This window comes from Capsella rubella, unplaced genomic scaffold (assembly GCF_000375325.1).
Source record: "Capsella rubella cultivar Monte Gargano unplaced genomic scaffold, Caprub1_0 scaffold_1, whole genome shotgun sequence".
Taxonomy (NCBI): Eukaryota; Viridiplantae; Streptophyta; class Magnoliopsida; order Brassicales; family Brassicaceae; genus Capsella; species Capsella rubella.
The window spans coordinates 1,879,588-1,901,497 of NW_006238923.1; the positions used below are offsets into that span (position 1 = coordinate 1,879,588).

Below are 21,910 nucleotides of genomic sequence, written 5' to 3' on the forward strand. Positions count from 1 at the left end.
ATTTTGAATTTTATTGACTTTTCGTGAAGACTCATAATAAAAAAAACTGAAGAACGTATTATGACGTTTGGGATTTTGTTTTGAATTTTCTCTACAACTTGTAAAAATCAGAATATCTCGAACAATTTGAGATTATATATATACAGTATAACTTGGCTCTGTGTTTTATAACTTGGCACAGCACGTACTGGTTCATGTAACATTTTTTTTTCCAAATTAATTTAGATGTTTTTGGGTCTTGCTGTATAATACTATTTATGTACTACTTCAGCAGAACAAAAGAAGCTGCATGTACTTTGTTTGTTTTATTGGAATTTTATTTTTAATTAAAGCATGTTTTGGTACAAGAGTCTTTGGATTTATCTATCAGCTTTGTTCTTTTCCTTCAAGTCCTGTTGTGTGTTTTGTGTGCCCCCTTGAAATGCAAGCAGCACAAAGACCAACTCATTTTATTCCATTATCACATTAGGAATCAAACACAATCTATCCAAGTTTGTCATTCTCAGAGCAAACCCAGGCACACACATTTGACTGACAAAGAACCTGAACCATGCTAAAACCACCACAACACCACTAGGAACAAAACACACGCAGCTCATGACATATGAAACAATCAACAACACTTCAAATCAATGATAATGCACCCAAAATATTAAACAAAGACTAATCGAGTTTCTGCACGACTCTTTGCTGCTTCTGCTCTTCAGCAACAGGTCGATCAGATTTTAAACAAATGCTTCCTTGATGAGTGTTATAACATCTTTTTCACAATGGAGAAAATGGAATGAATCAATCATAGTTGCTTCCAGAAAGAGCCAAGGGATGACTAAGAATTTACGAAGCAGATGGTTTTACACGTGATAATATGTATATATTATGCTGTGTGTGTCTCTCTATATATATGTATATATGCAAGATTTTAAGAATGTACCGGGTTTAGCATCCGGCTGCTTTCAAGAACTTATCATAAGGGCTCGAAGGCGGTAACCGAAAAGAATTCTGTGGAACTTCGTGAGAAAAGAACCCAAGCTGGCCTTGAGGTTGAACATCAGCCACAATCATTGCCTTCTGATCATCTTCACCAGCTTCTTCTGTCTGCAGCACACGAGAAAACAAAAAATGAGCACCAAACCAAAATTTTGTCGTTGACGAGATGACAATTAATGTCAATAGAACAGAGAACAAACTCCCACCTCTTTGAGAAGAAATTGTTCCTCCTTTTCATCGTCTTCTGAGAAAGTTATAGCTTTGGTTGCTTGGGGTTTAAAACTTCGAAGCACGGACATCTTTTGCTGCTTACCCGTCACAAGAGCTTCACACTGGTTCATCATTTGGTCATAAGGTACAGGAATCGAGGAAACAGGGAGACTTGCAACTTGCCGAGCAGTTTCTGATACCTACACATCACCAATGGAAAAACTACATTAATAAGGAGGACATGGAGGAGACCAATACAACATATTACTAAATATTGAGTTGAACTATTACCGATTCTAACAACTCGTTAACACTCAGAACATCTACTGGGTTGGTGTTTGCGGACAATGATGTTCTATGGCCAGACTGACTCCCACTAGCCCCCGGGGAAACTCCTTCAAATGCCACTATTTCTGAAAGCTCAACCTGAAAGATCCACCAAAATGCAATGAGAATCCCACGTGAAGCATGTTTCTCAGATAATCAGTATACCTCTTCAAAAGCTGGATGTTCTAATTGATTCAGAGGAGAACTAGGTCCTGGTGTATCCGTGAACAATTGTCCACCAAGCGGATGTGCATCATCTCGGCAAAAATCTGACTGAATTTCCTTTCTCAAATTTGACTGCTCTTCCTGAGAGCGTTACACAAAAAAAAATAAAAAAAATCAGATCAAGCGTGTGAAGTTATTGCATGAAAATGGTTTGGAATGCTCTAGAGAGTTTATCCTACTTTATTTTGTTTGGCTATGACTACATACACCGACCAAACACTGTATCAGGACAATATTTTGACTGATAAAAGACCAGGAGCTAAACTCATATTTATTTTTATGTTTATACAGCTTCATCTGATGTGTTGGATATAAGGTCAAACACTCCATCTGCTATAAATAACAGGACTATCATGAACACACCGTTCTATAATTTTAAACTAGACAATTACCTCGGATAATGTCTGAAATTTCGATGTAAAATGAGTAATCACAATTTCCTTCAGACGTCTATCATCTGCAGCAATAACTGAAGAACTGAGAGCAGCACTATCTTCTTTGTCAGATTCATACGCTTCTTCCTGTGGAAATCCAGAACATACAGCACGCAGTCTGATATCTCCTTCCATTACAAGATAAGGATCAACCTATATAGGACATGACGAATTGCACATACAGATCAAAAAACAGCTGAGCAGCCCGAAAACAAGAGATTTAGATAGAAAACAAGCGGATAAAGCTCACCATTTGGGCAGTTAAAGATTCTTTGACAATTGGGACTAGCTCCAGGATATTAGAAATCTTGGCACCAAAAATGAGCATATATGATGCAAATGTGAATATAGATCTTCTACGAGAAAGCTGCATACCTCCTTCAGAAATATACCAGCAATCTAGGTCAGAAATAAATTCAATAGAATGGGCAGTTAAGGGCAATTGAGTTACTCCTTTTTCATTTACAAGGAGAAGATGTCGCCTTATTTGCGTTTCATTTACACAACTAAAGTTCGAGCACCAGCTAATCTGTAACTAATAAGTAGTGTCTCAACAAAATATTTTAATTTCCAGAGGACCTTGTCCAATATGTAACTCCTAAACTGTAATAGAGTATAAAGGAACTTAAAAGCTAAACAATTGTTCCCTTTGATAAAATTCCTTGCATCCTGACTAGATGTTTGTTTTATCACCCTAATAGGTTCACAATATGAAGGTAAGAGACTATATATTATAATATTCACCACTATTAAAAGCACATCGCAAATCAATAAAAATGGCATGGAATACTCGAATGGAAATTCATCATAGTAAACAAACAATAAATGAAATCCGTTCATAATATCTAGCAACAAAGTAGGTAATTTTTTTAATGAAGCGAATAGCATTAACCAAAGTCTTTAACTTACCATCTTGATTCAATGAGAGATTTCGAAGAGAGAATGCAAGCTGAAAACACCGCACCAGAGCCATGTGATTTGATCTCTGCTTTGCAACGACAAAATCAGAGAAAAGTTCACAAAATCAAAAGACCCTCCCATCTAGATGGATTGCATCAAGAAATAAAGTTCATAACCACCATCAAATTCAGTTTCAAAAGCAGAGGGTTGTAAGTTCATTTTGAATCTGAAAGACTCAAAATGTCACGGGCAAGAATTCCAGAGGAATTATCCACTGTAACCAGAATAAGGAATACCAACATTCCATCACCATTTGGTATGGTGGTATATCTAGAACTTCTAAATACATTGCGTCAAAGCTAGAGTATGCTGTTGACACGATCTATGGTCCTTTTTTACTTAACATAAGATGCATCGACTAACCTTTGCCAATGAAAACAGTAAGGTGATTTGATATGTGCTGGCCATGGCTTCAAAATTTTCAGGGGCATTCTCGGTAGAAGTTGCTTGGATCCATATGGATGAAAGAAGCATATTCACTTGGTGACTACTTAGTCGGAGCGAACATAATGACTGTAACAGCATGCAATCTCGCTATAGTTAGCTAAATAAATACACTCAAATCGATAAGAAAGTGACAATTACTATAATTGGAGGGTGGGAGGGAGCGCAAAGAAACATAGATTTAGAAAATTAATACCTTTATACCATCTTCTACATCCTTTAAGCTGTCCAAGGACTGACAACTAAACTGTTGACTGGTTTGTCGTGATACAATTGGATGAGATGTGTGGTTTACATCTTTACGCAGTTCACCGTTCTCTTCCTCCTGTAAACTAATACTCTGGTTCCTTACTGTACATTTTCCATCAACTGACAATATCCCAGAAACAAATTCCGAGGTTTCCTTATGCTGAACTGACCAAGGCAAACGAAGAGTTCGAAGAAGCACGATGGAGAAAATATTGTGTGCCTCGAATCTAGTCTTACAATCTGCATGGGACATCGCAAGGAGCAGTTGGTGAAACAAGGCATCCGGAAATACCTGGGAGGGACAGACCACAGTACTTTTAGAACAGAATAACTATCGATAGTCAAATACAAAAAAAAGTCCCAGAAAAATATTCAATTACTTTCTTGTGGTAAGAAACATTTGGGACCACCGATACTATATGTGCAGCTCTGAGAATGGCTGATGCTGTGGTTCTAGAAAGGACAACATTAGTGGATAACGTCTCAAGAACGACTGCCAACATATCAAGAATGGGCCCTGCATCCCCAACCTTAAAAGCAACAGAAAAAAAAATTGAATAAATTTATGGGGTTTGTATAACATATTACATAAGATAAGTATAAGCTGCTTGGTGTTTAAATTCTAATGTGGTTATGGGGGTATTGAAGTAGTCTTCGCAGTTCGCACACTACAGATCATATAGGGTTTGATGCTATATCAAGAAATCCGAAACTTTAAGCCAATAACACCATAACAATCATAATCACTGGCTATCTACTAACACCTTGACTAGGTAAGAACAGAATCAATTAGGACTTAAGTTATGATTACTAATATACAAAGCTACTGCTGTTTATCTAGCGTATATCTTTTCACAGAATCAAATTCCCAATCGAGTTGTTACAATCAATTAGGGCTACTGCTGTTTTTCATACAAGCAAATCATATAATTTGAAGAACGATTAAACTTGAAGCCGAGTTCTGACTGTTGAAAAATTGTAATATCTGATGTATTAAGACATATAATAGACAGGAGGATACAACCAATACTTGTGGAGAGGATCAGATCAAAACCACGGAAAACAAAAAGGAACATAAACCAATCCAGCTGACCTTATTTGAGAGCTCTGCAATGCAATTTTCTAACGCATGCTGGAGGTCCGAGTTCTGCTTCGTTTCATCAGCAGACACATCTGATTCAGCTGCATTTTGAAGGCATTTCCGCAAGTGCTTAATCAGGTCAGCTATTACAGCAGTCATCGCGCCTGAAGCCTGCTGCTTAGCATGTAGCACAAGGCATGTGGCTACGTTAACCATGTTAACTTGAAGACCTTGTTGTTTCATTACATTCTTATGATCCAAATGCTTGATCAAAGAAGATACCAGCACATGACAATTCTCTCCTGCATAAATACTTCTTTAGTCAGTTGTCACATCAGACAAGTTAGAAAGTTGCTGTAATATCAGGAACAATAGCAGATTAAATATATCATCTGACCTGATTCTTCCAAACGAGACTGCAGAAACAATAAAACAGAAGAGGCAACACCCTTCTGTGGATACCAGTAATCTCCATTGTCAAAAGCTGTCAAAAGCGGTTCCAGAACCCGACGAACTGTTGTAGTTTCCTTTGCTAATTTGGCTATATTGCAAAGGCAAACCATTGACCAGTATGAGGGGCTCCTCAAAATATCCCTAAATAGATTAAATGAATAAATTAAATAACATATAGATGATGCATTCCAGTGGTCGTAAGAACTAGTGAATAAATCGTTAAGGAGAAACTTTACATGTTTTCCAACTTGTAGTCAGTCACCAGATTAGGTTTGAAAGAAACCTTTGTACTCAAGTTGGGAATCTTCGTTTCTGAAATTTGACCAACTTCTTTGGAGTCTTCTTGGCCTTTCTCCAAATCCATATAATTCTCCAGAATCACAGAAATAATCTAATTCCAGATAAAGAAAAGGTTCACAATCTAACTACAACACTTGTATATCTATAAGCATGACCAGCAGAAGTTGAAGTATCTGATGACTCACCATATCCAAGTCCATTGATAATTGAGAATGCTCACCAATGAAAGATACCTGGCAATTACTATCGATTAGTAGCACAAAGCTCTAAGTATAAAGTATAAACAGATGTGGACTTTGCACCACACAAGATGCAGCTCTAGGATGAAGGTCAAAGTTAAAATAGGATTTCAGTAAATGAGAAACTAACGACAGCATTGCCTTTTTAACTGTAAGGGAACTATCTATTAAAACTAAACAAGTCGACCATAAATTCTAGACTAGCTGAATAAGGACAAGCACCATGCTTAAAATGTTATCTTGAACAAAGTATCCATCATTAAGGGTGTCCATTATGAGTATTCAGATCAAAATTATATGTAATTATAACCCGTTCCACTAACAGAAGTTCAAAGCAGAAATTATGGCTATCTGCAACAAGAAGGGAACATGACCCATAACATATTGCACATATCCATATTCATAGGGTATGTTCTCTGTGTAAGAATGCTATATCTAACGGGAATGTTTCTGTCAGTTAAACAAAAGAAAAAGTAAATAGAAAAAGCACTACCATGAATGCCAAAGCCTGCATTCCTGCTGAACGTAATCGGAGTGATCTTTCATCATCCCCCATTTCTTGAGCAAGTTGACAGAGTTTAGGGATTAGACCTTCTAAGTTGAACATGTGCGAATTCTCAGTCTGTATTTAAACAAATGTGTTACCATATGCAGTGGCTAGCTGGACATGTAGCTTGCGAAGAGACATGTAACCATGCCTCAAAAAATGCTAAATGTACCTGTAAACTTATAAAGTCAACAAGGGTATTGCAACCCAAGATCTGAACTTCTACATCTCGTGTTTGCTCCAAAAGAGTTCGGACAATGCTTAGCAAGCTACACGAAAATAGAGGCCTACAAGAAAAGTTGATAGTTTCAGCAAAAAATAATAAAAAGTAAACAACGAAACTGGAAAGAAATCTACAAAGATAAGGGAATGCGAAAAAAAGATGATCAGGCAACAAGAAAAGAAAACCCAAGCAATATCTCTGAAGATCTAATTTTTTAAAAGTGAAATACTAGTTCTAGGTAACCAGATAATGTCTAACCGCGTTTATCCTGAAGGAACAATTACTTACATCTGCTCCTTACATGATGAAAGCAGTTTCTTATAAATGCATAAGACAACTTTAACTGATCCAATATTTCCATTTCGCAATTCTTTGTAACATTTCTGCTCAAGGTACTCTGTAATCTGTCATAAGAGAAGAGTGCAACACATGAGAATAGACAAGTATGCCACGACAATTCCAAAGGGAATAACAGAAAAAAGCAACAACCTTTGGGATTCGTAAAGGATTCCTTGACGCATACTCACAAAGCTTGCCAATTTTTCTATCATTTGGCTCAGCTTCCTGCCAAATCACAAGATGGGAAAACGTTGAAGCTTGTATCATTCTGTGTAACAAAACCCATCTAAGTATTTCGTTGGGAACCCATTCCACACAGATTTCAGCAAGAAACATGTAAATTCTTTCGGAATTAAAAGTAGTTTCCTATAGTAAAGACCGGAACTTTAAATTTTTCTGCAGAAGTTATTCAAAAAGCGTAAAACTTAAAGACAAACCCGTATTACATCTCAATAAAAGTAAGTGGAATCCCTCAGCAAATGAAAGAGATGGGAGTGAGTTGTAAGGTAGACCTGATTACGAGGGAAAATTTCAGCGAGCATTTTCTTGTAGCGTTTAACGGGATGCCTAGACCTTGCCCTCAAAGAAGGACAGAAGAAACAGAGGTTACCACAGGCGGGTAAAACCCGTCTGGACATAACCCCCATTTTCTTCTCTGCCTCGAATCCCCCCTGCAAATTCCCACATCAGATTCTATCTTCAAACTAAACTTTGCAAGCAACAATTTTTAATTGAAGACAACAACATAGAAAACTGTGTACCCAGCAGCAGCACGATTTGATGGGAACCCTTAATTCAGGAATCTAGCAACCGAGATCGCAATCCAGAGCACCCTGAAAACCCAGCAAAAAAAAAAGGGGACAATTTTAGATTCCGCGATCCCAGAAAAGGAATCAAATTTAGGAAATTACGAATCCAATAATCAGAAGGAAACAAAAAAAAAATAGAGAGATGAAGGAAGGAAGAAAAAAATCACCAAGAAGATGGGAAAAGCCAGAGAGGCAGCTGGCTGGCTGGCTGAGGGAGGGAGGGAGGGGAGAAGAAGGCAAAATCTAATCCCGCTCGCCCGCTTAGAGGTGGCATTGCTCTTCTCTCTCGTCTTTTTATCATTATTATTTAAATCTCATAATTAAAAAAATCCTTCAAAAGTTCTCTCTCTCTCTTTCCGCCATTAATGTCGGAAAGTGTCAGTCCGAATTCCTCCTAAACTACCAATGTACCCCTAAAATTGAATTATCCTGTTCCTGTCTGGCTGGATCCACCTGCGCTTATGTGATCCGGGTTGTATACGGTCCGACCTTTTGAAGATTGCTGCGATGGATCCAATGAACCAAACCGGGCTAATCATCTAGGATTCTTGACCAGCCAGAGTGTTCCTTTTTTTATTTTTTAATTAGCTCGAAATGCATAGGTATTATTATCTTCCTCTTTTTTCTTTTGTGTTACAGGCTTACAGCAATCATTATCTTTGATTAAACTTTGGAAATTCTGATGTAAAAGTTGACTATTTTGGATTTTAAATCGGTTTGGGATGTTTTTTCTTGGTTTGTTTCTTTGGTTCAAAAGAACATTAATTACATGATTAAACCGAAAACTACCTTTCTGTTATACACAATTTATGGTTTCGTTAGAATGTCTGTTCCAACATGGAAACAGTGTAAATATCTTTTATCCCAATTAAAAAAAAAAATGTCAACTGGGGGTTCTAACTAATTAGCAATGTGCAAGCATACACTTATTCACAGGACTTCTTCAATTTTGGAGATTTAGTCCAGCCAAAGAACTCTGAATGTAGAACACCAAACACATATAAAAAGAAGCGGAGTAAAAGAGAGTAGAACATGTCTCTAAAGCTTCAATATTGCTTCGCTTGAGCATTCAGAGTAAGAGGAGATGAAGGTTAAACTAAAAACATATCCTATTGTCCTCTAGAAACACAGTTCATCACATCCATCACAGAGAAAGGTATCAAGATCCCTACACCTAATCTCCTAAGCAAAATACCATCCCTCGGTTTTCAGAAATTCTTACAGCAGTTTTCCCTTACTACTACTTAGTTAGACTCTTAACCCTCTTATCGTACCTATTACAATTGGCAGAGTACCCATCACTAGGAAATGGTGCCTCTCTAGCGATAAGGATAAGACTTGATGTTGTAGCAGTCAGCCAGTTTCTGAGCAACACCATCGTGGAGGAGTTTATCACACATCTCAAACTTCTTATGATGTGTTATGGCGGTCTCAGCTTGCTGTTTAGACAGCTTGTCTGCCTCCTCGAGCTGTTTCTGAAAACAGAAAACAAGAAAACACATTCACAAGAGCAACAAAGTCCTCAACAACAAGAGAATATACACCATCAGATCCCATGCAACAGGAAGAGAGAGAGCAAAGAAACAGAAAAACAAAAGTACCTTGAGCATAAAAGAAGTTTCAGCAGTATGTTTACGAACAAGCCGCTTCATTTTCTTAGCCTTGTCGAAATCAGGATCATTGGGGTTAATCCAGCGAAAACGGATCTTTCTACCAGGCTTCTTAGGTCGATCAACAAACATATGAGGATGAGAAGGAGTAGCTCTCACAGGCCTGGGCATTCCAGCAACCATGAAAGGTAACTGAGTGACAGTGGCGGTAACATCCTTGGCCATCTCTTCGGTCTCCATCTCAACTAGAACACCAATAGGAAGCTCCTTTGGACCCAAGAAGTTTGGAATGAAGCTGACACTCTTGACAGTCCCGAACTGGTTAAACGCAGCCTCAATAACCGGATATGTGGCAAGAGGTGTGAGCTCGTCTATATAGACAGTACGCCGAACTCTCTCTAGAAACTTCTCATACTCGACTTCTTCCGGAGTAGCCATCACTAAACCAAATTACAAAGAGACATAACGAGAAACGAATTAGAAACTCAGAGAAGCACAATATCGAACGAAATTGACTCCACACCCGTCAAACATAATCAAATTGCATCAGAACTCAACGCGATTAAGAAATTCCAGAGTACATTCATGGCGAAAATCTAGGGTTTCTATATATGTTCCTCGTATAGAATTCGTTTCACACAGAGATGAAAACTCAGACAGACTACAAGCAAAATCAACAAAGAATTGAAGAATTGAAACATAGAGATGAAAGTATTACCCTCAGATACAGAGACAAAAAAATCGCACTCGAAAGGTAAGATGGGGAAGACTTGAGCAAACACGGGGATATCGATCTTTCCGATACGAACGACCGAGAAAGGAGCCGCCGAGAGAGAGAGAGACGAGAGGAGAAGGCTGTGAGTGGTTCCGGAGATGTAATATAATTAGAAAGGCCTTGAGCTCAGAGATCTGTATTTATATATAATAATTGACATTTTAGTCAGAATGCCCGTATAGCTCAGTGGTAGAGCGTCAGTCTTGTAAACTGAAGGTCCGCAGTTCGATCCTGCGTGTGGGCACTTTTTTGAATGTTTTTTTATTTTCCAACCTTTAAACAATCATCTTTTCCAAAATTAGATCTTAAGTAAAAAATTAAGATTCCGTAGTAAGTGGGTCGCCACTTCGTCAGGTATTTTTTTTTTTTTTGGGTAGCTGCCTTTTTCTTATATGAAATAAAATTTCTCTCTCGTTTTCAAATAGTTTTATAGTATTTAAATAATTTTTATGAATTTTACTTTTTTGTAATTAAATTATATTTATAATGTAAAATAATTAAATAACTATACTTTTTACATAATACTGCATTAATTATGTTTTGGGTAATATTGAGGTCGATTGGTAACGACTGTTACTTGTGGCTGTAGAGACTTTAACTTTAAAATTTTGGCTGCAGAGAATTTGGCTGTAAATGCTTTGGCTGTAAAAACTTTTACTGTTAAAATCTGATTGGCAATGAACAACTTTTAAAGTTATGTATGATATTTTTATTATTATTATTTTATATTTCTAATAAATATAAATTATATCACAAATGAATTTATAAAATAAAAATATTATTGAAATGGATCTTAAAAGAACAAGAAAAAAATGAGAGTAATTAATTTATAAAAATAAAATATATAAAATATATTTATAAACTTGTGAAAAGGTTTTAAATGTAATAGGGATATGAAAAATAAATCTTTTTAATTGATTGAATTTAAAGTCAGGTTTTTGACGCTTTAAGAAAAATTCGAAAACAAAGAAAGAAAAAAATGAAGTGACTTTTAATGCTTTAAAAAAAATAAAAGCAAAAAATGTTGATTGGCAAATTAATTACTGTTAAGGCTTTAAAACCATTTTAAAGCCTTAAAAGTCATCACCAATCGCCCTCATTATTTGTATAAGCTTTAGAACCCAGTAACACAATGTGACCTCAAAATCAATCATCATATATACCAATCAATTAATTAATTAGAGACTAAATAATTAAATTGGCGTGTAAACCATAATCCTTGGATTGGAAAATATTTGATAAAAGGTGCAAAGTTTGAAAATATTTCTCTTTTTATTTTGTACTAGAAACGGACCCGCGCTACAGCGCAGGGGAATATTGTAATATATGCCATTAATAATAGATTGCAATATATTAAATTCATATTTTTGCATTCGACTACGATGAATTATAATAAGATTGTGCAATGAGTTTAGAATAAATAGTAGAAGGAAAAAAGCGAGTGAAAATGGTAATATAATGAGTTTTGATTTAATATAAAATAATATAAAATTTAACAGCCTAAAACGATATGTAATTCAATTTGATCATTTTAGTAGTATAAAAAATAATAATATAGATAAAATATTGCATTTGGAAAAATTACATACTCACAATGTATGTTGTGACAAACCAACCCGAAAAAACCCGTGTAATCAAATTCATAATTGATTTTGATAGTTGTAATCAACTAAAATACATGATAAAAAAAATTTATATACCTATATCACATAAGAACATATGAGTTTGAAAAATTTACAATATTTTTGATGTTCCTCTACAAGAATTGTAAGGGTTTGTAAGGGTTCCTAGCGCTATATTCTCTTCTACTAATATAGAAATTTCATATGATTTAAAAAATATTCTAACTTAATATATTATAATATGAAAATAAATGTAGTAATTTAATTCTGACTGTCGTTTAATTATAAATACTAAAACTACATGGGGCTATATATGTTAGGCCCGTTTATAATTTCTTGTAGCATATTGGGGGCTATTTGTAATTTTTGAAGATGCTTTTTCTTCGACAATGTAGTACAAATGCAGAAACTTAATCAACAATTTCCAGGTTTCTTATTAATCTTTGATTTCTCCCTTGCTTTCTTAACGATTGAATATACTCTGATGTTTAAGTCTTTTAAACCATTTCTTCTAATTATATTATGCTAAAACCAAAGAAGCTCCATAATATAACCCCAATTAAGATGCGGAAACTTTTTTCACCACGAAGATGCATATGTGTTGAAGATTTCTGTATATTTGTGTACAGAATTTTGTTTTAAGGGAAATTAACATATTTTAAAAATTCATATTTGCATATTTTTAGATAGATAATTAAATCGTATCCATTAAGATTTCATAGTTAGAATATAATCACAAAGATTGCAGAATAGTTTACTAATTAGAATATTTTGTGGAGATTGATATCTTGTTATGGTAATATTCAACATAATTTCCTAAAAATGGGCATATGTTAATCACAACTATTATTATTATATTTGCCAATATATGCATATATCGTTAATGTGATTTCCTAAAATAGTGGACAATTTTTCCGTCGCATAAACCGCTAACCTGCATTTAAAGCTTAGTAGTATTGCTTAATATACCATGTTCGTAAGTAAATACTTAATATAGTTAGTTATATCCATATCCGATTATTTTTAACCCAGTTGAAAATTTGAAAGTATCCATTACATCAATTTCGGGTATTTTGGGATAGATTTCAATTTTGACCCGACCCATTTCATTTTTGTACTTCTCTTTTATTAATATAGGGATTAATGGATCTAAGTTAATTAACATTTTTTTAAGAAACTACACTATGATACATTTATTAGATCAATGGTTGCCACAAAAAAACTGCCGTTCAGTGAATAAATTAATCGTCCATCCACAACCACAATGACAAAGGATGCCAGATAACATAATGAGAGATAAAAAATGAGAATTTTAAAAATTATACAGAGCCAACAAAGAAACATAGATCAGAGACATGGAGCCGACAACTCGAACGCCTTTAGAAAACACACATTACATCGCCGGAAAAATAAAATATAATACAAGATTTTTGGTTAAACATTCTTCAAAAGATACACAAATCGATTGATCAATACAAGATTTGATAAGTTGACTCAAGTTATCCCCTAGACTAGTACCGTTTCTTGCTTTTCTGTTTGGTAAACCGAAATAACAATCACAAAAATGAAGAATGTTATTTAAAAACAAATTTGATTCCATGAAGTGATAAGAGTTGTTGTTGTATCCGTTTAAAAACCCCCCACAACACAACTAACATGTCCTCTTTACCGATTAGCAAATATCAAAGAAAGACAAATCTTCAATATATCTCCTTCTTCCTTCCTCCCTATCTTTGGCTAATAAAAATTTGACTGATCATTTTATTAACAGCTTCCTCCTACCTGCCCTCACCCTTCTCATTTCTTCCTCCAACGAGAGAGAGAGAGAGAGAGAGATGGATCCGACAGAGCTAAAACGCGTGTTCCAAATGTTCGACAAGAATGGGGACGGGAAGATCACGGGGAAGGAGCTGAGCGAGACGCTGCGGAGCCTAGGGATATACATCCCCGACAAGGAGTTGACACAGATGATCGAGAAGATAGACGTGAATGGTGACGGGTGCGTGGACATAGAAGAGTTTGGGGAGCTTTACAAGACGATAATGGACGGGGAAGACGAAGAGGAAGAGGACATGAAGGAAGCTTTCAATGTGTTTGATCAGAATGGAGATGGGTTTATAACGGTGGAGGAACTGAAGGCGGTTTTGTCTTCCTTGGGGCTCAAACAAGGTAAGACGTTGGACGATTGTAAGAAGATGATTAAACAAGTGGATGCTGATGGTGATGGTAGGGTTAACTACCAAGAGTTTAGACTAATGATGAAAGGCGGTGGCTTTTGTGCTCTTAGCTAAATATGGTTTTTTAAAAAGTTGTTTCCCTCATCTTTTGTGATTTTTTGTATTCTTGATTTTTAATTCAATTGTTTTAGGAATGATAGACAACTTAGTTGGCTGTATTTTTGGTTTGTTTTTCCTAACATATAGTTTGAGTTTCCATATTGTTAGTTGTTGCTTCCGGCATTGGGAAAATATTATATATCCTAAGAATTAAAATGTTTAATAATGTGTGCTAGCTGCTTGCTTGAGTTTTAAAGATGTGTTTGGTTAAACGTAATGAGAATATCATTTATCGTGGGAAAGTGCAATAACTTTGAAAGATTCAAAACCCTAGTATCTTGGAAAAGTGGAGGTGTGATTTCTTCAACGTAAACAAGCAAAATCAACTATTAGAGAGATTACCTCATGTAACTCACTCTTCTATGAATATTTACAAAAGGAACAGTAGAGAGCCTGGTTTAATTCGGTTCTACGAAATTTGTCTATACCGGCTTTGAAAATCCGGTCTAATTCTTATTATGAACCAGATCGGTTACCATGATTGTTCTCTTTCTCACTCTCGAGTCTTTAGAGAAGCTTGAAATCTAAAAAAGTCTTTCTTTGACATTTCATCTCTCCGAATAGAGAGAGAGAGGAGGAGGCATTCATCGCTTTCAAGCTCTCGAGGGTCTTTCTTTGAATCGAAAAAGGTATCTCTTTTTTTCCCAGATTTTTTCTATGTATCTATTTCCGCCCCAAAATTCGTCACATTGGCTCGATATCGCTAATGTCAATCAACTCAAACCCAGCAAGCACTTGTCATTTTGGAGCCACACGAAAGTAGCTATCAGTTTTCAGTTTTGTATATATACATTATTTTTAATCTCCAATTACAGTTTCTCGTTTTGCTGTATATAGAGGGATTGATTTAGGGTTGGGTTTTTCAATCAAGGGTTTTGAAGCAGCGATTAGCTGTCATCAATTTCGTTCCTGGAATCTGAGAGTTCTTGAGGCTCTATGTGTTTGGGTTACAGTCATACAGAATTTTCGTAATCTGGCTTTGACTATGTGTATATCTTAATCATTCAATTTAGGTCTCTAAACCTCGTTGAGATCACGTTTAGCTTACTGTAGGTTGATACTTGTTTCGAAATGGTTGATTACTAGTTAACCTTTAATCCCCAGCTAGGTTGAACGCTTCTACTTGATTAGTTTCGAACCTTGTTCAACTGTTCTAGGTTTCTTTCTGATCACTGTCTAGCCAAAACCGTTTTTGGGTTTTAGTTTGGTCCTGCTAAACGTCCTGGAATGCATTTGTGATGCTAGGAAGATGGGAAGAGAGAAGAGTCCTGGCTTGAAGATCCTCTGGGTCTGGACTATCGGCACTGCAGCTAGTATGATACTCTTTCTGTCATTCTACTTACGAGTTTCGTCTACCCTTGCCTCTCTGTTTATATATTCTCTGTGTATACATCATGAGTTCATAGCTACGTCTAACAGTGACCAGTCCTTTTACTTGTTTCCAGTTTTAGTGACGAGTGTTGTCCGCACAAGAATGCAGGACATGCAATCAATGATAAACCAGAACCAGGAACAAGCACCGAAACAAAACCAGAACGGAGGTGCAGCTGATTCTTCCGTCTTAACGGATGAAACGATTCTGCCCGAGTCGGATCGAGAGATTGCGAAAGAACTTAAATAAACAAGAGCTTGGTTTTTTCTTCTTTTCGCACTCTTCCTTTACGGTAGTCCATGGACAGGATGAAACAGCAGATTTCAATGGGTTTTTGTATTTGTAGTTTGCGAATATGATTATAAGATTCTATTTATGTTTCTAGGAGAATAACTTGAAAAGTGAATCGACCAAGAAGCTTGATGAGGAGTGCATAGCAGGGTTTTATTTTTTTTGTTCAAGTGAATTTTGTTAAATTTTGTTAAGTTTTGATAAAGAGTAGAGTTAAGAGTGTTTTGGTCTTCTCCACTATCCAAATTCCAACGTATTCAATTCCCATGATCAAACCATATAGAAATATTGAATTCAAACCTTGTTCGCTGTATCAACTACTATTATGGTACAAATGAAAATCAGATAGAAGAAATATTTGCAGAAATGCTAATATATCTCAAAATTCAAGATATAGTAAATCTACAATTTCTATAAGTTTAATAGAAAGGACTTCAACAAATTCAAACCATATCTTCACTCCTCTTGAACCCTTGAATATATAAACAACTCCAAACTTCATTCACTTTTCATTCCTTCCATCTCTCAGAACGCAAACGTTCAAATGGCATCATCCACCGGCGAGAAAGGCCTCATCGTTAGCTTCGGTGAGATGCTCATTGATTTCGTCCCTACCGTATCTGGCGTCTCCCTCTCCCAATCTCCCGGATTTGTCAAAGCTCCTGGCGGTGCTCCTGCCAACGTTGCCATCGCCGTGTCACGTCTCGGAGGTCGCGCCGCCTTTGTCGGGAAGCTTGGCGACGATGAGTTCGGTCACATGCTCGCTGGAATCTTGAGGAAGAACGGTGTCGCCGATCAGGGGATCAGTTTCGACAAAGGAGCAAGAACTGCACTCGCCTTTGTGACTCTACGTTCTGATGGAGAGCGAGAGTTCATGTTTTACCGGAATCCCAGCGCCGATATGCTTCTCCGGCCAGACGAGCTCAATCTTGAACTAATCAGATCCGTACGTAAATATTTTTCTCTGTTTTCAAGTTTTTCTATTCGTTTCATCTTTTAATTTCATTATTTGTTTTTGCAGGCGAAAGTGTTTCACTACGGATCAATAAGTTTGATAACGGAGCCATGTAGGTCGGCTCACATGAAGGCAATGGAAGTGGCGAAAGAAGCCGGAGCTCTTCTCTCCTACGACCCCAACCTGAGGGAGCCTCTTTGGCCATCGCCTGAAGAAGCTCGGACTCAGATCTTGAGCATCTGGGACAAGGCTGACATCATTAAGGTCAGTGACGTCGAGCTTGAGTTCTTGACCGGAAACAAAACCATCGATGATGAGACAGCTATGTCTCTCTGGCATCCCAATTTGAAGCTCTTGCTTGTTACTCTCGGCGAAAACGGATGTCGTTATTACACTGAGGTAATGTTCATTCATAATCACTTGACCAATGGTGTGCTTTTGATTGATGCTCTCTTGTAAACTTACAAAACAATGGTTTGTAGAATTTCCATGGATCTGTTGAAACCTTTCATGTGGACGCGGTGGATACAACCGGAGCTGGTGATTCTTTCGTTGGTGCACTTCTAAACCAGATTGTTGATGATCAATCTGTATTCGAGGTAACCCTCAGTGATCTTGTGTGTACTTTTAATTGTATGAATCTTTCTTAGTCGATCAAATTTGATTTACCGATATCCTTGTCTTAGGAGGAAGAGAGATTGAAAAAAGTACTAAGATTTGCAAACGCTTGTGGAGCCATCACGACAACTAAGAAGGGAGCCATTCCAGCACTTCCTTCAGATTGTGAAGCTCTCAGCTTTCTTGAAAGACAAGCAGAAATGTAAAACCTATCCTTAGTCAACAATTCTCCTTGTCCATTGTAATTTTGTGTTTTTGGATTCCTGCTGATGTTTCTGTTTTGTGGTAAAAGGGTCCCAAAGTTATTCTTCTTTGGTCCTCTCTTTGTCTCCTCTTTTTCTTCTTCAATCTATTGAATAAAACAGACTTGTGGTTTCTTACTGTCACAAGTTTTTTTAGTTTTGGGTCTGTAAAAAGCAGAGAACTAAACATGAAGAAACGAAAACCTAAGAAAACAGAGCAGACACATTTAGATTCGAGAGCATAGATTACTGACCATGTTCGAGACGTATGAACAAACACAAACACAGGCATCACAGAGATTCGGACAAAAACGAAAAAGAAACATGTTATAAGCTCTTTCAACATATCTTACACAACTTACGACAAAACTAAAAACTCCATACAATGATACATCATCCTTATGCAGATAAGCTTCTTGTTTTACATTGAAGATATGTCTACACATAGTTTACATATAATAGCTCTTTAGCCAAGATCAGGAACAATGAAGTGCTCCTCGTCATCATCATCATCTCTGATGTCAAACCTCGGCTTCTTGTAGGGAACATTCGACTTCATGGGTTTGTATGAATGAACATGACCTAAATGCGAAACAGAAAGCTCAGGGACTTCAGCTGCAGGAAGAGCCTCTTGATTAATCTGATCACCAAAGAAACCCATGTCTGAAAACCACTCAAACTCCCCTGCCCCGAGATCAAGCTGTCCTTTCTGCTCAATTATAGACAATAAGAAGTCAATACAAAACATGCTATGCTGCAAACAATGTAAGAAACATTGAATATCGATCTCATGTCTACCTTATCAGTGGATTCAATGTCAGAGAAGTGGAGGAAATCGTCAACAGCCCAGGGAAGTGGAGTAGCAGAAGCAGGTTGATGCTGCTGGCTTGGGGTTTTTGCAGGAATCTGACTAGCTTTCTGTTGGTTGTTGGAAGGCTCAGTGTGATTCTTCTCCAATTCTTTATTGCAACTAGTAGAGGTGAGAGCTACTTTGATACCAGTGGCCAAGAACCTCTGGTGATTAGCAGATCGAGAATTAGCTACGTGGATGGATTCATCGCAATCCCTGCAAAGCAGAGCTCTATCCTCTACACAGAAAATGAAAGCTGCCTTCTCCTGCAAGTCATAACGGTCATGATGAGCAAAACTCTAGTGCCTTCTTAAAAAAGGAGGCATACATACAAATCTGCTGCAGATCTTATATAAAAAACACAACTTGGAAACAGAGCAATATCCAAAACTAATGAATCTACAAAATCTATGACGAGATCTAATCAATAACAAGCTGGAGAGAGAAAGAGAAAGACAGAGAGACCGATCTCTTACTTGGCAGATATCGCAACGAGGGAATTTGGTGGAGAGAGAGTTGAGGTGAAGGCGTTGATGCTTGCTAGCGAGTTTGTTAGCGGCGTGAATCTCGATGTCGCAGTTAGGGCAAAGAGCAGCTTCGTCGGCGCAACAAATCACCGTGGCCGGAGCTTTCTCACACACATCACACTGTATCTTCATCTTTTACAGAGGTTTAGAGACAAGAACAGGGGTTTCTCCGGAAGAAATCAATCAGAAAGATGTTTTTAAAGAAAGGATGTTTGTTTGCTTGTCTGGCACTTCCGAGAGTAGCTAAGCACAAGTTTAGGTTTTCAGAAAGGGCTTTGAGAAGATAGAAAAAAAAAAAACAAGTTGGTGGGAGGGAGGGAGCAATTGGTGGAGAATGAAAGAGAGGAGAAGAAGAAGATAAGGATTTGATGAATCTGCTGTCTAGTGCCTGCCTAGTAGTAATGGATCTGCTGCGATGCGTATCAAAAGGAAACACTCTGCTTCTTCCAGCAAGGTCCCGTGGGTCCCACGCTTCTTCTGTGGCTCTCCTTCTTCCTCGCGTCATCTTTCTCCTTTCCGATATTATTTCTTTATTCCCACTTCGCTCCTGCCTTTTTGTTTTTCCATATTTTACTGATATTTTTTTTTGTTTTGTTCTCACCAGTTTACTAATCCAGTCAAATATGTACAACGGAATCTTTCTCGGCTTGCTCATTGCTCAATATTAATTAATTTATTCAATTAACAAAAGTATTTGATTTGTGAGTAAGCTCGAATTTCAAGTTTAGTTGGAAAGAATCTTTATACAAAAAAATGTGTTGTCACCATGAGGAAAAGAGTTGGGTTTCAATCAAAATCATAGAGTTTAGACAAAAGTGAGACTCTTCCGGAAGTGGAATATTACACGATACGACTACACGTAATCTGGATATCGACATGTTAATTTGGAATGACAACATGTTATGTAATATGTACCATTCCTTCCATCAGATATTTTTTCTTCTTTTTTGTTTTTTCTCAATCATAAAAACGACTAATGCAATCATTACAAGAAAACTTAGTTAAGTCTGTTCTACAAAGAAAAATAAATCATCCACTATGAATTGTTGTTGGATATCCATATTAGTAAAAAAAAACCAATCTATACACATTTGCAGTTTTGATCAGAGTTGAGAATGTTGTTTTAGTTTGGTAATGAAATCCAAAACAATTTTTAAAGAATTGTAAAAGCTTACTCCCCAAAACAATTACTGCTTCTGCACATGTTCATCTTTCTGGATACTACCATTACAAGTATTGTTCATGTTGGCTGTATCTTGATTTAGCAGATTAGAGAATCCATTACCAATCGATTTCCACCAGCTCGACCGCTCTGAGCTAGTCTGATCCCCATTACTGGACAGCTCAACAGACGTGGCTGACTCCGTCTGCAGCTCAGAGAACCTCACAGCTCCTAATAGCTTTTCTGGAAGCTCTGCTTCTGTCTGACTCTCAATGAGGAACGCAAGATCAACTGTCAGTGTTGTAATATAGCCAAAGGCGAGATGAACTATGGCACTAGCGACCATTGATGAACCGATATCAACATCAACCTCCACAAAGTTTTCTCCTAAAACATATTTGCAAGAGAGTGCACGTCCAATCACACAGATGGCTTGCTCTCCAACAGCTTTCCTTACAATCCAAGGGCCTTTGACAATGTTTGCAATCAGCTTAAGCCTAGATTTCTTGAGCCCATCATCTCCTTTCAGAAACCGATCCATCATGGAGCCTTCAAGTATAGGCTCAGTGGTAACAAAGTAAGCCACAGCACTGTAATTGTCTTTGTGAGGAAGCTGAAGATTGAATGCCCAGACAAAAGGCTTAGTGCCATCAGTTTGAAACTCATCATCGATAGCTTTCCTGATTCGGCTGCTCGGATAACTCAGGATCTCAGACAGCTTCGTGGGACCTTTAATCCAATCAAAACCGAGAGGCTTTAGAAGGAAATCACCAGCAGGCATTTTAACTTTGTCAGAGAAATACTTGGGGCCTCTAACCATAAATGTGTCAGGAGATGGCGTAGTCCAACCATTTTTGCAGTCTTCTGGCTTAAGACATGGCACAGCTCCCTCTGATTTCAGTCTTTGAATCCATTCCGGCTCAGTTTCTTCACCAGCAGAGCCAGCCATATCTTGTAAAAACACCTGCAACACACAACTATAAATTCTTGAGTAAAGTTGAGGGAGGCCATCAATTCAATGGTTGCTACATAGACAAATTGCTCAAAGAGACAAGAATGGGAGCAATGTGGCATGTGGGGTTCAATTCATAGCTACAATAGAAACTGGAATGGAATTAGTAAGTTGATTTTAAATTTCTTGGCTAGTTCTTTGAGTAAATCAAATCAAAATTCAACAGAATCACACATGATTCTGTGATATACTAGAAACTTTAAACCCTTGATGATTTAAAATAACATACAAAAAGACAAAAAAATAAAAAAAACACATAATTGAATTAACATTCAATCATCAACAACACCGACGTAATCAGGAATGAAGAAAGAGAGGGAAGAAACAAAAGTTGTTGTTTTTGATCCAGAAAGAAACAGAGCAATCCAAACCCAGAATAAATAAGAAATTCAAAAGAGAGACAATAAACAAACAGATTAATATAATCGTAGAACAGGGAGCGTAATTATAAACCTTATTATCAGCAGCCGAAGAAGACAAGGACAAGGATTCTCCAAAACCCTAATTCAGAGATGAAAAGTTCTCAATTGGGGGAGAATTTAAAAAAAAAAAAAAAAAGGGGAAGGAAGAAGAGAATCCTATTATGACTAATATATGTTTGTAAAGCTCTTTGTTTATTATTTGTTTTGAATTTAAGATTTGAAAAACAGAGAAGAGAGAAAGCTGTGCCCTGTGATCAGATCCTCCTCAATCCTTCGTTAGCGTCACGCT

The 21,910-nt window shown here is 37.0% G+C and overlaps 7 protein-coding genes and 1 non-coding gene across 10 annotated transcripts; 4 read left to right on the top strand and 4 right to left on the bottom strand.

The window, feature by feature from the left end:
• Positions 1 to 426: 426 nt before the first annotated feature.
• Positions 427 to 8,110, bottom strand: LOC17900406. 2 transcript variants are annotated; one of them, XM_006303837.2, is made up of 22 exons: positions 7,995 to 8,110; positions 7,780 to 7,851; positions 7,531 to 7,689; positions 7,169 to 7,243; positions 6,968 to 7,083; positions 6,629 to 6,743; positions 6,403 to 6,531; positions 5,856 to 5,903; positions 5,607 to 5,761; positions 5,315 to 5,511; positions 4,930 to 5,219; positions 4,217 to 4,366; positions 3,784 to 4,128; positions 3,507 to 3,656; positions 3,093 to 3,168; positions 2,434 to 2,561; positions 2,142 to 2,336; positions 1,690 to 1,830; positions 1,489 to 1,623; positions 1,194 to 1,397; positions 932 to 1,095; positions 427 to 760 (listed from the first exon to the last, which is right to left on the bottom strand). In XM_006303837.2, the coding sequence occupies exons 3-21, from the start codon at positions 7,663 to 7,665 to the stop codon at positions 937 to 939; spliced, it is 2,943 nt and encodes a 980-aa protein (XP_006303899.1). In that variant the 5' UTR covers positions 7,666 to 7,689; positions 7,780 to 7,851; positions 7,995 to 8,110; the 3' UTR covers positions 427 to 760; positions 932 to 936. The 2 variants fall into 2 exon arrangements, with proteins under 2 accessions (XP_006303899.1, XP_023645019.1); XM_023789251.1 differs by having other exon boundaries at positions 427 to 1,095.
• Positions 8,111 to 8,826: 716 nt separating this feature from the next.
• LOC17900115 lies at positions 8,827 to 10,286 on the bottom strand. The gene is made up of 3 exons (XM_006303245.2): positions 10,156 to 10,286; positions 9,429 to 9,877; positions 8,827 to 9,302 (listed from the first exon to the last, which is right to left on the bottom strand). Exons 2-3 carry the CDS (start codon positions 9,873 to 9,875, stop codon positions 9,147 to 9,149), a joined length of 603 nt encoding a protein of 200 aa, XP_006303307.2. The 5' UTR covers positions 9,876 to 9,877; positions 10,156 to 10,286; the 3' UTR covers positions 8,827 to 9,146.
• A 98-nt stretch (positions 10,287 to 10,384) lies between these two features.
• On the top strand, positions 10,385 to 10,456 carry TRNAT-UGU. The gene has a single exon. It is a non-coding gene; the product is annotated as a tRNA-Thr (tRNA).
• Positions 10,457 to 13,669: 3,213 nt separating this feature from the next.
• On the top strand, positions 13,670 to 14,125 carry LOC17899089 (calmodulin-like protein 7). The gene has a single exon (XM_006304324.1). The coding sequence runs from the start codon at positions 13,670 to 13,672 to the stop codon at positions 14,123 to 14,125; it is 456 nt and encodes a 151-aa protein (XP_006304386.1).
• Positions 14,126 to 14,685: 560 nt separating this feature from the next.
• On the top strand, positions 14,686 to 15,976 carry LOC17898105. Of its 2 annotated transcripts, none has more exons than XM_006303396.2 (3): positions 14,686 to 14,799; positions 15,416 to 15,483; positions 15,616 to 15,976. In XM_006303396.2, the coding sequence occupies exons 2-3, from the start codon at positions 15,420 to 15,422 to the stop codon at positions 15,789 to 15,791; spliced, it is 240 nt and encodes a 79-aa protein (XP_006303458.2). In that variant the 5' UTR covers positions 14,686 to 14,799; positions 15,416 to 15,419; the 3' UTR covers positions 15,792 to 15,976. The 2 variants fall into 2 exon arrangements, with proteins under 2 accessions (XP_006303458.2, XP_023645821.1); XM_023790053.1 differs by having other exon boundaries at positions 14,697 to 14,799; positions 15,420 to 15,483.
• A 401-nt stretch (positions 15,977 to 16,377) lies between these two features.
• Positions 16,378 to 17,804, top strand: LOC17899361 (probable fructokinase-2). Its single transcript, XM_006304730.2, has 4 exons — positions 16,378 to 16,779; positions 16,855 to 17,187; positions 17,271 to 17,387; positions 17,475 to 17,804. The coding sequence occupies exons 1-4, from the start codon at positions 16,378 to 16,380 to the stop codon at positions 17,610 to 17,612; spliced, it is 990 nt and encodes a 329-aa protein (XP_006304792.1). The 3' UTR covers positions 17,613 to 17,804.
• Positions 17,805 to 17,948: 144 nt separating this feature from the next.
• LOC17900137 (B-box zinc finger protein 24) lies at positions 17,949 to 19,387 on the bottom strand. The gene is made up of 3 exons (XM_006303239.2): positions 18,975 to 19,387; positions 18,447 to 18,764; positions 17,949 to 18,357 (listed from the first exon to the last, which is right to left on the bottom strand). The coding sequence occupies exons 1-3, from the start codon at positions 19,155 to 19,157 to the stop codon at positions 18,115 to 18,117; spliced, it is 744 nt and encodes a 247-aa protein (XP_006303301.1). The 5' UTR covers positions 19,158 to 19,387; the 3' UTR covers positions 17,949 to 18,114.
• A 670-nt stretch (positions 19,388 to 20,057) lies between these two features.
• LOC17899085 (protein ENHANCED DISEASE RESISTANCE 2-like) lies at positions 20,058 to 21,755 on the bottom strand. Its single transcript, XM_006303977.2, has 2 exons — positions 21,653 to 21,755; positions 20,058 to 21,151 (listed from the first exon to the last, which is right to left on the bottom strand). The coding sequence occupies exon 2, from the start codon at positions 21,134 to 21,136 to the stop codon at positions 20,213 to 20,215; it is 924 nt and encodes a 307-aa protein (XP_006304039.1). The 5' UTR covers positions 21,137 to 21,151; positions 21,653 to 21,755; the 3' UTR covers positions 20,058 to 20,212.
• Positions 21,756 to 21,910: the final 155 nt, after the last annotated feature.

Coding starts and splice junctions, on each gene's coding strand:
- LOC17900115 (XM_006303245.2), bottom strand. CDS start 9,875: ATGGCTACTCCGGAAGAAGTCGAGTATGAGAAGTTTCTAGAGAGAGTT. Junction 9,303..9,428: donor AAACTTCTTTTATGCTCAAG/GTACTTTTGTTT, acceptor TTCTGTTTTCAG/AAACAGCTCGAGGAGGCAGA.
- LOC17899089 (XM_006304324.1), top strand. CDS start 13,670: ATGGATCCGACAGAGCTAAAACGCGTGTTCCAAATGTTCGACAAGAAT.
- LOC17899361 (XM_006304730.2), top strand. CDS start 16,378: ATGGCATCATCCACCGGCGAGAAAGGCCTCATCGTTAGCTTCGGTGAG. Junction 17,188..17,270: donor GATGTCGTTATTACACTGAG/GTAATGTTCATT, acceptor AATGGTTTGTAG/AATTTCCATGGATCTGTTGA. Junction 17,388..17,474: donor ATGATCAATCTGTATTCGAG/GTAACCCTCAGT, acceptor TCCTTGTCTTAG/GAGGAAGAGAGATTGAAAAA.
- LOC17898105 (XM_006303396.2), top strand. CDS start 15,420: ATGGGAAGAGAGAAGAGTCCTGGCTTGAAGATCCTCTGGGTCTGGACT. Junction 15,484..15,615: donor GACTATCGGCACTGCAGCTA/GTATGATACTCT, acceptor ACTTGTTTCCAG/TTTTAGTGACGAGTGTTGTC.
- LOC17900406 (XM_006303837.2), bottom strand. CDS start 7,665: ATGGGGGTTATGTCCAGACGGGTTTTACCCGCCTGTGGTAACCTCTGT. Junction 7,084..7,168: donor ATCCTTTACGAATCCCAAAG/GTTGTTGCTTTT, acceptor CTCTTATGACAG/ATTACAGAGTACCTTGAGCA. Junction 1,624..1,689: donor AACATCCAGCTTTTGAAGAG/GTATACTGATTA, acceptor TGGATCTTTCAG/GTTGAGCTTTCAGAAATAGT.
- LOC17900137 (XM_006303239.2), bottom strand. CDS start 19,157: ATGAAGATACAGTGTGATGTGTGTGAGAAAGCTCCGGCCACGGTGATT. Junction 18,765..18,974: donor CTCGTTGCGATATCTGCCAA/GTAAGAGATCGG, acceptor TATGACTTGCAG/GAGAAGGCAGCTTTCATTTT. Junction 18,358..18,446: donor ACATTGAATCCACTGATAAG/GTAGACATGAGA, acceptor ATAATTGAGCAG/AAAGGACAGCTTGATCTCGG.
- LOC17899085 (XM_006303977.2), bottom strand. CDS start 21,136: ATGGCTGGCTCTGCTGGTGAAGAAACTGAGCCGGAATGGATTCAAAGA.